Source organism: Staurois parvus, unplaced genomic scaffold (assembly GCF_062004578.1).
Source record: "Staurois parvus isolate SC_StPar_1 unplaced genomic scaffold, SC_StPar_1.0 ptg001805l, whole genome shotgun sequence".
Taxonomy (NCBI): Eukaryota; Metazoa; Chordata; class Amphibia; order Anura; family Ranidae; genus Staurois; species Staurois parvus.
This window is the reverse complement of record NW_028319601.1, coordinates 2,926,474-2,938,984: the sequence shown is the minus strand read 5'-3', so window position 1 is coordinate 2,938,984 and position 12,511 is coordinate 2,926,474. Positions and strand designations below refer to the sequence as shown.

Here is a 12,511-nt window from a genome sequence, read left to right as displayed (position 1 = left end):
CTTCTATACTGCAGAGTTAAAATTTGTTTTTGTTTATTTTTTGTTATTTCGACCTGGAAAAATTGTTTAAAAAAACAAAAGGTGAATAGATATTTCCTCTTAGGTTGGCCATACATTATACAATGTTCTTGTTCAATTTCCTTTAGATTTGTCTAAAGGATAGTATGTAGTACTGTGTAGTACAAGGGCCTGTCTGATTGCATACAGATTGAGCAAAGTTTAGCTTTGACCTCATGTTATATGGTTTTGGTAAATCGAAGGGAAAATTGTATACATATGGCCAGCCCTAGGCAGTAGTTATACGGAGGTCCCAGAAACCTTTGTCATGCTTTGTTCACCGTTGTGGTTGATTTACTGAAGGCTAATAGGCACTTTATTTTGTCAGGGAATTCATTTCCAAAGTTTAGTGAATGAAGTGAAGGTCAGCTGAATTCCATCATCCAATCAAGTGCAAGAAAAATGCATTTTTTCCTTGCATTTTATTGGATGTTATTTCATTAAATTCACAAAGCTAAGGGAAATTTTCCTTACAAAGTGCAACACCTCTTGCAGTCTATTTGCCTTTTGTAAATCAACCCCATAGACTCCATCCTGAGCTCTGTGTAGTCCTTGTCCTGCAGACAAGGTTGGTCCTGGTCATGTCCCTATAATCTGGTATATACACTGCTAAAAAAAATTAAAGGAACACTTATTAATCAGAGTATAGCATCAAGTCAATGAAACTCCTGAGATATTGATCTGGTCAGTTAGGTAGAAGATGGGGTTGTTCATCAGTTTCAGCTGCTTTGGTGTTAATGAAATTAACAGGTGCACTGGATTGGCAACAATGAGACAACCCCCAAAACAGGAATGGTTTTACAGGTGGTGGCCACTAATATTTTTTTTCTTACTCATCTTTTCTGACTGTTTTTCACTAGTTTTGCATTTGTCTAGGGTTAGTGTCACTATAGGTAGCATGCGGCAATACCTGGACCCTACAGAGGTTGCACAGGCAATCCAACTCCTCCAGGATGGCACATCAATGCGTGCCATCGCCAGAAGGTTTGCTGTGTCTCCCAGCACAGTCTCAAGAGCATGGAGTAGATTCCAGGAGACAGGCAGTTACTCTAGGAGAGCTGGACAGGGCCATAAAAGGTCCTTAACCCATCAGGAGGACCGGTATCATTTCCTTTGTGCAAGGAGGGCCAGGATGAGCACTGACAGAGCCCTACAAAATGACCTCCAGCAGGTCACTGGTGTGAATGTCTCTGACCAATTTAGAAACAGGCTTCATGAGGATGGCTTGAGGGCCGACATCCTCTAGTGGCTCCTGTGCACACTGCCTGGCACCACCATAGAGCTCGATTGGCATTTGCCATTGAACACCAGAATTCGCAGGTCTGCCACTGGCGCCCTGTGCTTTTCATAGATGAGAGCGGGTTGACCCTGAGCACATGTGACAGACGTGAAAGGGTCTGGAGAAGCCATGAAGAACGTTATGATGCCTGTAAGATCATTCAGCATGACTGATTTGGTGGTGGGTCAGTGATGGTCTGGGGAGACATATCCATGGAGGGACGCACAGACCTCTACAGGCTATACAATGGCACCCTGACTGCCATTAGGTATCGGGATGAAATCCTTGGACCCATTGTCAGATCCTATGCAGGTGCAGTGGGTCCTGGGTTCCTCCTGGTGCACAACAATGCCTGGCCTCATGTGGTGAGAGTATGCAGGCAGTTCCTGGAGGATGAAGGAATTGATACCATTGAATGGCTCCCACTCTTGCCTGACCTAAATCCAATAGAACACCTCTGGGACAGGGCAGACTGACTATTTGGAAACTCGGGCACTGCCCGAGGGCCCGGGGTCAGTAGGGGGCCCCATGAGATGCCCCTCGTACCTTTTTCATATGCTTTTTTGAGTTTGGGCAAGGACACAGGGGCCCCATGATCCCCTATTGCCCGGGGGGCCCATGAGTTGTCAGTCTGCCCCTGCTCTGTGATATCATGTTTCGGTCCATCTGACACCACCAGGTTGTACCTCAGACTGTCCAGGAGCTCTGTGATGCCCTGGTCCAGATCTGGGAGGAAATCCCCCAGGACACCATCTGTCATCTCATTAGGAGCCTCCCCTGAGGTTGTCAGGCATGCATACAAGCGTGGGGGCCATACAAACTACTGAGGACCATTCTGAGTTGCTGCAATGAGATTTCAGCGGAATAGACTATCCTGCTGCATCATTTTTTCACTTTGATTTTCGGGGTGTCTTTGAATTCAGTCCTCTGTAGGTGGATGACTTTCATTTCCATCAATGGGGCATCCTACGTTCCTATCACATTACCCCGTCCATATCAGTATAGATATCCAGCAGGAGATTGCTCCCCATTGACATCTGATGTGTTCTCTAAGTGTTCCTTTAATGATTAGAGCATTGTATATCATCACAGGACACCCAGCTCTCCCCTCACACAGCACTAGGATATGAGCCGCACACGGTCTATGACCGCCGGGCTCTGCACTCTGCCTGAGGTGATGGTGAGGGGAGGAGGAGGGCGGGGATGATCCGGAGAGGGGGCGGGGAGCCGGGCACTCGCTGTCCTCCCGATGTACATCGCACACACAGAGAGGGACATGGACGGACCGGGGGACTTGGGACCTCTATAGTCGGAGAGGAGGAAGCTTCCAGCGGGGCTGAGCACACCGGGGTCCTCTTCTCTCACCCAGCACCATGTTAGAGGTGTCCATCCCCTCCATAGGACACCAGGTGATGAAGGCGGACAAGACCCGGACGGTATGTCATCCCCTCACAGGAGGAGGAGGGGGGGGGGGCATTCACCTCATAGGGACCCCGGGGTAGAGAACAGCTAATACGGGGCTCAGGGGGTCCCCTCCATGACCGGGGCTGTGTGCAGTGTACTCTGTATAGTGTGTGCCGTGTACTCTGTATAGTGTGCCGTGTACTCTGTATAGTGTGCGCCGTGTACTCTGTATAGTGTGTGCCGTGTACTCTGTATAGTGTGCGCCGTGTACTCTGTATAGTGTGCGCCGTGTACTCTGTATAGTGTGCGCCGTGTACTCTGTATAGTGTGTGCCATGTACTCTGTATAGTGTGCGCCGTGTACTCTGTATAGTGTGCGCCGTGTACTCTGTATAGTGTGCGCCGTGTACTCTGTATAGTGCGCCGTGTACTCTGTATAGTGTGTGCCGTGTAGTCTGTATAGTGTGCCGTGTACTCTGTATAGTGTGTGCCGTGTAGTCTGTATAGTGTGCCGTGTACTCTGTATAGTGTGCCGTGTACTCTGTATAGTGTGCCGTGTACTCTGTATAGTGTGTGCCGTGTAGTCTGTATAGTGTGCCGTGTACTCTGTATAGTGTGCGCCGTGTACTCTGTATAGTGCGCCGTGTACTCTGTATAGTGTGCGCCGTGTACTCTGTATAGTGCGCCGTGTACTCTGTATAGTGTGCGCCGTGTACTCTGTATAGTGCGCCGTGTACTCTGTATAGTGCGCCGTGTACTCTGTATAGTGTGCCGTGTACTCTGTATAGTGTGCGCCGTGTACTCTGTATAGTGCGCCGTGTACTCTGTATAGTGTGTGCCGTGTACTCTGTATAGTGTGTGCCGTGTACTCTGTATAGTGTGCCGTGTACTCTGTATAGTGTGTGCCGTGTAGTCTGTATAGTGTGCCGTGTACTCTGTATAGTGTGCCGTGTACTCTGTATAGTGTGCAGTGTACTCTGTATAGTGTGTGCCGTGTACTCTGTATAGTGAGCCGTGTACTCTGTATAGTGCGCCGTGTACTCTGTATAGTGTGCGCCGTGTACTCTGTATAGTGCGCCGTGTACTCTGTATAGTGTGCGCCGTGTACTCTGTATAGTGTGCCGTGTACTCTGTATAGTGCGCCGTGTACTCTGTATAGTGTGCGCCGTGTACTCTGTATAGTGTGCGCCGTGTACTCTGTATAGTGTGCGCCGTGTACTCTGTATAGTGTGCCGTGTACTCTGTATAGTGTGCGCCGTGTACTCTGTATAGTGTGCGCCGTGTACTCTGTATAGTGCGCCGTGTACTCTGTATAGTGCGCCGTGTACTCTGTATAGTGTGCGCCGTGTACTCTGTATAGTGTGCGCCGTGTACTCTGTATAGTGCGCCGTGTACTCTGTATAGTGTGCCGTGTACTCTGTATAGTGTGTGCCGTGTACTCTGTATAGTGTGTGCCGTGTAGTCTGTATAGTGTGCAGTGTACTCTGTATAGTGTGCAGTGTACTCTGTATAGTGTGCAGTGTACTCTGTATAGTGTGCGCCGTGTACTCTGTATAGTGTGCGCCGTGTACTCTGTATAGTGCGCCGTGTACTCTGTATAGTGTGCGCCGTGTACTCTGTATAGTGCGCCGTGTACTCTGTATAGTGTGCGCCGTGTACTCTGTATAGTGTGCCGTGTACTCTGTATAGTGTGCGCCGTGTACTCTGTATAGTGTGCCATGTACTCTGTATAGTGTGCGCCGTGTACTCTGTATAGTGTGCGCCGTGTACTCTGTATAGTGCGCCGTGTACTCTGTATAGTGTGCCGTGTACTCTGTATAGTGTGCGCCGTGTACTCTGTATAGTGTGCGCCGTGTACTCTGTATAGTGCGCCGTGTACTCTGTATAGTGCGCCGTGTACTCTGTATAGTGTGCGCCGTGTAGTCTGTATAGTGTGCGCCGTGTAGTCTGTATAGTGTGTGCCGTGTACTCTGTATAGTGCGCCGTGTACTCTGTATAGTGTGCCGTGTACTCTGTATAGTGTGCGCCGTGTACTCTGTATAGTGTGCCGTGTACTCTGTATAGTGTGTGCCGTGTACTCTGTATAGTGTGCCGTGTACTCTGTATAGTGTGCGCCGTGTACTCTGTATAGTGTGCCGTGTACTCTGTATAGTGTGCCGTGTACTCTGTATAGTGTGTGTGCCGTGTACTCTGTATAGTGTGCGCCGTGTACTCTGTATAGTGTGCCGTGTACTCTGTATAGTGTGCCGTGTACTCTGTATAGTGTGTGCCGTGTACTCTGTATAGTGTGTGCCGTGTACTCTGTATAGTGTGTGCCGTGTACTCTGTATAGTGTGCCGTGTACTCTGTATAGTGTGCCGTGTACTCTGTATAGTGTGTGCCGTGTACTCTGTATAGTGTGTGCCGTGTACTCTGTATAGTGTGCTGTGTACTCTGTATAGTGCGCCGTGTACTCTGTATAGTGTGTGCCGTGTACTCTGTATAGTGTGCGCCGTGTACTCTGTATAGTGTGCCGTGTACTCTGTATAGTGTGCCGTGTACTCTGTATAGTGTGCCGTGTACTCTGTATAGTGTGCGCCGTGTACTCTGTATAGTGTGCGCCGTGTACTCTGTATAGTGTGCGCCGTGTACTCTGTATAGTGTGCCGTGTACTCTGTATAGTGCGCCGTGTACTCTGTATAGTGTGTGCCGTGTACTCTGTATAGTGTGCGCCGTGTACTCTGTATAGTGTGCGCCGTGTACTCTGTATAGTGTGCCGTGTACTCTGTATAGTGAGCCGTGTACTCTGTATAGTGTGTGCCGTGTACTCTGTATAGTGTGTGCCGTGTACTCTGTATAGTGTGCCGTGTACTCTGTATAGTGTGCCGTGTACTCTGTATAGTGTGCCGTGTACTCTGTATAGTGCGCCGTGTACTCTGTATAGTGTGCGCCGTGTACTCTGTATAGTGTGCGCCGTGTACTCTGTATAGTGCGCCGTGTACTCTGTATAGTGTGCGCCGTGTACTCTGTATAGTGTGCGCCGTGTACTCTGTAGTGTGCGCCGTGTACTCTGTATAGTGTGCGCCGTGTACTCTGTATAGTGTGTGCCGTGTACTCTGTATAGTGTGTGCCGTGTACTCTGTATAGTGTGTGCCGTGTACTCTGTATAGTGTGCGCCGTGTACTCTGTATAGTGTGCGCCGTGTACTCTGTATAGTGTGTGCCGTGTACTCTGTAGTGTGTGCCGTGTACTCTGTATAGTGTGTGTGCCGTGTACTCTGTATAGTGTGTGCCGTGTACTCTGTATAGTGTGCGCCGTGTACTCTGTATAGTGTGCCGTGTACTCTGTATAGTGTGTGCCGTGTACTCTGTATAGTGTGCGCCGTGTACTCTGTATATTGTGTGCCGTGTACTCTGTATAGTGTGCCGTGTACTCTGTATAGTGTGTGCCGTGTACTCTGTATATTGTGTGCCGTGTACTCTGTATAGTGTGTGCCGTGTACTCTGTATAGTGTGTGCCGTGTACTCTGTATATTGTGTGCCGTGTACTTTGTATAGTGTGTGTGCCGTGTACTCTGTATAGTGTGCCGTGTACTCTGTATAGTGTGTGTGCCGTGTACTCTGTATAGTGTGCCGTGTACTCTGTATAGTGTGCCGTGTACTCTGTATAGTGTGTGCCGTGTACTCTGTATAGTGTGTGCCGTGTACTCTGTATAGTGTGCGCCGTGTACTCTGTATAGTGTGTGCCGTGTACTCTGTATAGTGCGCCGTGTACTCTGTAGTGTGTGCCGTGTACTCTGTATAGTGTGCGCCGTGTACTCTGTAGTGTGCGCCGTGTACTCTGTAGTGTGTGCCGTGTACTCTGTATAGTGTGTGCCGTGTACTCTGTATAGTGTGTGTGCCGTGTACTCTGTATAGTGTGTGCCGTGTACTCTGTAGTAGAAGATGTCGGGAGTTCTCAGAGGAAAATATGCAGAATAGAGCCAGGCGCAGACATACACACCTGCGGAGCGAGGCGCAGACATACAGACCCGCGGAGCCAGGCGCAGACATACAGACCCGCGGAGCCAGGCGCAGACATACAGACCCGCGGAGCCAGGCGCAGACATTCACACCTGCGGAGCCAGGCGCAGACATACAGACCTGCAGAGCCAGGCACAGAGCAGTCTGAAGGAAGATCCAGTACCTTCTCCAGGCTCATTGTCCTCTGGTACAACAGTCGTCACTTATCTGAGGGGTTCCTCTAGCTGGCTTTAGGTGAACCAGTGCTGGATTTATAAGGGCTACAGTTGCAGTTGCCGTTGGCCCCCTCTGTACACAAATGCTTAGTACATAAAAATGAGTCTCTTTTATATAAATGTATTTTGGGAAGGAATATTTGGGGTGCAATCATCTTAGTGCAGCTGGAACCTGATCCAACTTTCAGTGCATTGTTGACACATTTGTTTTGTTGGAGGAGACTGGATTTTATACACAGAACTCTCCTAAAATGCACTACAAATGCACATACACAATTTACACACATTGTTGGTGTATTTCCATTGACGTTTATGGAGTCATTAAGGTGCTATAAGTGAAACAAAGTCGCACATTACTATGATTATTACACAGGATTTATATAGCGCCACCACTTTACACAGCCATTTATAAACGGGACAGTACAAGAAAGTAAATACAGAAGGAATAGGAGGGCCCTGCTCATGGAGCTTACAGTCTAAAGGGAGGGGCCACAAAACGTAATAGCTATAGGGGATGATCTGATAGAGGAGGCCAAAGTTCATTTTTTTAGGTGGAGGAGGGATAAGCTTCCCTGAATGAATGAGTTTTCAAGGATCACCTAAAGCCAGACAGGGTAGGAGCTAACTGGACATGGGGTAGGGCACTCCAGAGGATGGGAGAGGTTCTAAAGAAGTCCTAAAGGCGACCATGGGAGGAGGTGAAGAGGGATCTACAAAGCAGGCGGTTTTAGGAGGATCAGAGTGGACTATTTGGACGATATCTCAAGATGAGGTTGGCACATGTACCTTTTCAAAAACCTAGCTGTGCAGTGCTGCATTGATGAGAATGGGCACCTTTGAAAGTAATGTGATTTCCATTGTCATGCCATTCTGTGCCACTGATGTCACATCTGAAATCACACCAGTGTGAAGCAGGCCTAACAGTTTTTACTCCGATCTCATTTTAAACAAATGTAATGGCTTAAGAGAGAATTACAATGAAGCTTATACCCTCTCTGCCGCTTTCACACTGGCGGTCCGATCAGGTCCGCCTGTCAGTTTTTCAGGCAGACACGATCGGACCATCCATAGACCTCTATGGATCAGCGGGTGTCACCCGCAGGCATCCACTCTGATCCTGTACACCAGAACAGATGGATGGGGTTCTGTCCGGAGGATCGGATGACAGTCAGGCGGAAATGAACAAGCGGTCTGTTTCCATCCAACTGCCCCATAGAAGTCAGCAGGCTGTGTCTTCCCTGCAGCTGCGGAGCGAACATAGACCTGTCATCTGCCTGCTCAGTGGGGATCAGTGGAGAGATCTCCTGCTAAGCAGGTGGATGTGCTGACGGGTCGGCCCTGTCTGAAAGGGGTCTTAGGGTGTATTCACACCTACATATTCAAGGAAAGCAGGCAGAAACGCTGGTGTCGTGCTTGCATCGCCATTATTTTTTTATTGGCATCCCAAACATGGGTAGCAGTCCCTCATTTTGTCATGCATTTGTTACAGGACAAAACCCGCATAAAATGCAGCAAACCGCGGAACACAAAATGCACTTGGCTTAGTGCAAAAAAAGAGGTACATGAGTTAGTTTGGCACAATTGCTGCACATAGGGCAGCCCGTTCAAATGAATGGGCTGCCCTATGCCGTCACACAACAAACGCACCAAAAAACATGGCAAAAAAAGTGTCACATCACTCAGCCTAATGCAGGTCATAGACGGGTCGAAAATCAGCCGATTTTTTGGCTGAAAAAAAAATCGGTTGATTTTCGGATCGTTAGTGGGTTAATAGGTCGGCTGTGTTTAGGGATTTTGGCACATTTTTTTTATTGGTAAAGTTGGAAAAAAATTGGCCAATTTTGCCGATCGGCCGATTTTCGCGGCAGTGATCGGCAAATCGGTCGATCTTTTTACCGATAAAAATAATTATATTGTGCCATGCATTTTTCTAATGTGTGACTGTCATTTATAGAAGAAACTGCCCAGTTTGCAGCCTTTGGCAAGCTCGGTTTACGTCTCATCCATCTCAGCAGGAGGTTTCACTCCATGATGAAGGATTTGTTAAATGTAAAGCTGGCCATACATGGGTCGAAAATCGAACGATTTTTCATCCGAAAATCGGACCTAAGAATAATCAGCCGATTTTCGCTCTGTTAGTGGGTCATTGGCACTGGCCGATTTTTGTGGTTCCTCCCCTTTTCAGTGATCGGGCATGTTGGAAAATTCATGAAAACCGACTGATTTTCGACTCGATGATGGTCAAATTGTATGATTGTTTTTCTGAAAAGAAAATATGAGCCATGACCTGGAAGGAACAGAAGTTTTGCATGTTATATGGGGTGAACTTTATGACTTGGTCGGCCGATTTTAGAAATCAATGATGGCACCATCGGATTACCGAGTGAACGTTTCCGATTTTTGGACGAAAAATCGCTCCTAATTCGAACCATGTATGGCATACATTAATCTGGCCATATATGGGTACAATTTTGTGTGAATGTTTGTATGGCAATTATGAAAAGTTGTTCATCAGAGCATGCAATAATACCATCAGTCGCATAACAAATGTAGCTAGAAAGCCCTTCCAATTTACTTTTGGCTGCTTTGCCAATGGTTTAAATGGTAATGATGCATGGAGGGGGATGTATGTTCATGACTCTACCACATACACCATATACCAGCCGTTCCTCCAGTGGTGGCTAGGGGTTCCTTGGTCTATGGCTAACTGACCTCCTATCTGATGATGTCTGTATATTTTTAGATCCATCACCACTTGGCAGAGCCAATAACATGACTGCAAAGGTGTCATTCTGGCCTCTCCTGTAAGAGGGACATTCTTCCCACTTACCATCACAAATGTAAGGGGCATTTTCCCATTGATCATAGTTACATAGTTAGCTTGGCTGAAAAAAGACAAAAGTCCATCCAGTTCAACCATAAAAAAAAAAAAAAGTTCTAATCCTCTACTCACAGTTGATCCAGAGGAAGGCAAAAAAACCAGCAAAGCATGATCCAATTTACTCCTGCAGGGGAAAAAAATCCTTACCGATCCCACAAGAGGCAATCATATATTCCCTGGATCAACTTTACCTATAAATGTTAGTATCCAGTTATATTCTGTGTATCCAAGAAAGAATCCAGGACTTTTTTAAAGCAATAGGCTAATCCTACTAGGGGTTCACTATGGGTGAAAATTATTTAAAGGGCTCCTCTGGGGTAACAAGGTTGAGAAAAGGCTGCCATGTGTAAAACAAACAAATGTTCATGACAGGCAATGTAAGTTCTACTTGTGGATACAACTTCACCTAGCTCATACACATTGTATTATGTATATTTTTTCCTGAATTGAATTCATGTTTAGAACTTTGTTGAGGTAATAAATGAAAACAAATTTCCATTCTTCCCTTTTGATTTTTTTTCTCATTACTGCGATCAATAATGACTCGAATTGTTCCCATCAACCATTAGATGATCGAATTAATGTTTCAAAATATGGCTATTTACAAACAATATTCTAACAGTGTATGGCCAAGAGTTAGAATATATTTGAGCATGATTGTCACTAGTTCAGTAGACAGATCATTCATCAAATCAGCACGGATAAGGAATTATCTGCGAAGCACAATGATCCATGAAAAATGTCATGCTCTGTGACTACTGGATCTACAGATGATACAATTTTAGGAGGTTATTGCAGATTTTTCAGATGTCAAGGTTAGAATAAAGAGAGCTTTTGTAAATACTAAACCTGAAGTACCCTGGGCCACCTAAGGTCTAAATCCATCTCTGATATGAACAACAGCCATTGATTTTTACATATTATCATTGTACTGTGTTTTCTTCTTAAATGAGCCCAAGTTGTTTAGTTGATTTCAGTTGCCTAAATAAATGAATCACAAAGCTTTTCTTTGTAAAACATAATGCAGATATCAGTGATAATTAGGAGCTTCAGGCTGTCCAGCTAGGGACAAGAGTTCTGCGGCTGTAAGGTCTTTTTCTTTCCTATTTTCGTATTCATTTTTTTGTGGTGGAACTTCATGGACATGTGTGTTTTTGTCAGCTTAGCTAACTATGTAACAGAGATGGTCAGATGTCTCAGAGATAATAATGGGAAGTGAGACATTTCAGTGAATGACGCGCCAGCCTCCAGGACCTGCTGTGATCATCTTTCTAATTCACACATGCAGAGAAAGCTTTGTTCCCTTTTTTTCATAGAGAACAATTAGTTATCACTGGGAAAATATGTTTGAGCAATTGTGATCACTTTTAGGGTTGGAAGCGCTCGGCCTGGTTTCGCTGATCATGCTTGAATGAGTTGGCTGAGTTGTTTTATGAGGATTTGTATGAGAAGTGATCCTTGGTACTCTTGCTAACACTTCATGGAATAGGCTGTGTAGGCTCTTGGTGCCCCTGTAAGGCTAGGTTCACACTGATGCAGTGCCATTTGAATCCGATTTTCAGTGTGATTTTCAACTGCAGTTGCAGTGCGACTTGATGCAATTTTGACGTGATTGGATACAGCTGCTATTTCTGTGCTGGGGGAAGAAAACCTGCTGGAATTCTGAGACAATAGGGCAGATAAACGATTTGAAAGCATTTCCATTAAAGTCTATGGACCAGAGAATCGCAATGCATCACACCAAAGAAGCACAAAGCCCTTTCCCAAAGTCTGCACTGCATTGATGTGAACAAGCTCCATAGGAACCAATGTTATTTCCCTTGCAATTTGTTTCAGTGCGATCTAATTAACATCTGAAATCACATCAGTGTGAACTGGGGCTAATGAAGCCAAATACTACGCTTCCTTAGGCCCCATGCACACCAGACACTCATGTAGGCCATAGACAGTTCGTTTATGGACCAATTTTTTGTCTGAAAAACGAAACATCGTTCGTTCTGTAATATGATGTTGTCATGATTTCGAAAATCGGTTGTTTTTCACGAATTTTCCAGCATGACCAATAAACGAAATGAGGAGGAACCTCAAAAATCGTCCGATGCCATTACCCCACTAACAGTACGCAAATCGGCCAATTATTCTTTCGGATGGAAAATTGGTTGATTTTCGAACCGTCTATGGCCTGCATTAGTCTCTGTTCATCCAATCCCAGCATTTTAGTACGCTCAGGAGGCCAGCACAACTGCCTGCGGTCTGTCAAAGTCTATGACAGGCTGAACTACGCCGTGACTGGATGGGGCTGAACGCTGTATCCAGTGTTTAGCAATACAGGGTTAATTTCAGTGCAGGCAAGGATGACCAGAAGCTCAGCGGGTAATAAATCTATACTTCTAAGGCTGGCCATAGATACATTTCTTCTGTTGGCTGAGTGAAAAAAAAGGACAAATTACCATATCCATACAAGCAAGGTGAATGGAGGAATCCTCCCGACTGGGAAATTGTAATCTGACAGCAGGACTCCTCCACTGATTGCCATAAGTTTTCCAACATTCCCATTCAACAGAAGTCGATAATTAGAACTTCTGACAAGCGGGAAGAGCCATACTTGGATCAAAATTTGCCTGGTCCCTATCTGAACCAGACAAATTTTAATCCATGTATGGCCAGATTAAAGT

General features: G+C 46.1%; 1 protein-coding gene across 3 annotated transcripts in view; it reads left to right on the top strand.

Annotated features, from left to right (window-relative positions):
- The first annotated feature begins 2,561 nt into the window (after positions 1 to 2,561).
- The window catches only part of SNX22 (sorting nexin 22), a 37,845-nt gene continuing 27,895 nt past the window's right edge, over positions 2,562 to 12,511 (top strand). For all 3 annotated transcript variants that reach the window (XM_089663963.1, XM_089663964.1, XM_089663962.1), the window contains exon 1: positions 2,562 to 2,772. In XM_089663963.1, coding sequence (XP_089520089.1) covers positions 2,710 to 2,772 — 63 coding nt within the window. In that variant the 5' untranslated portion in view covers positions 2,562 to 2,709. The remainder of the gene's footprint in view (positions 2,773 to 12,511) is intronic.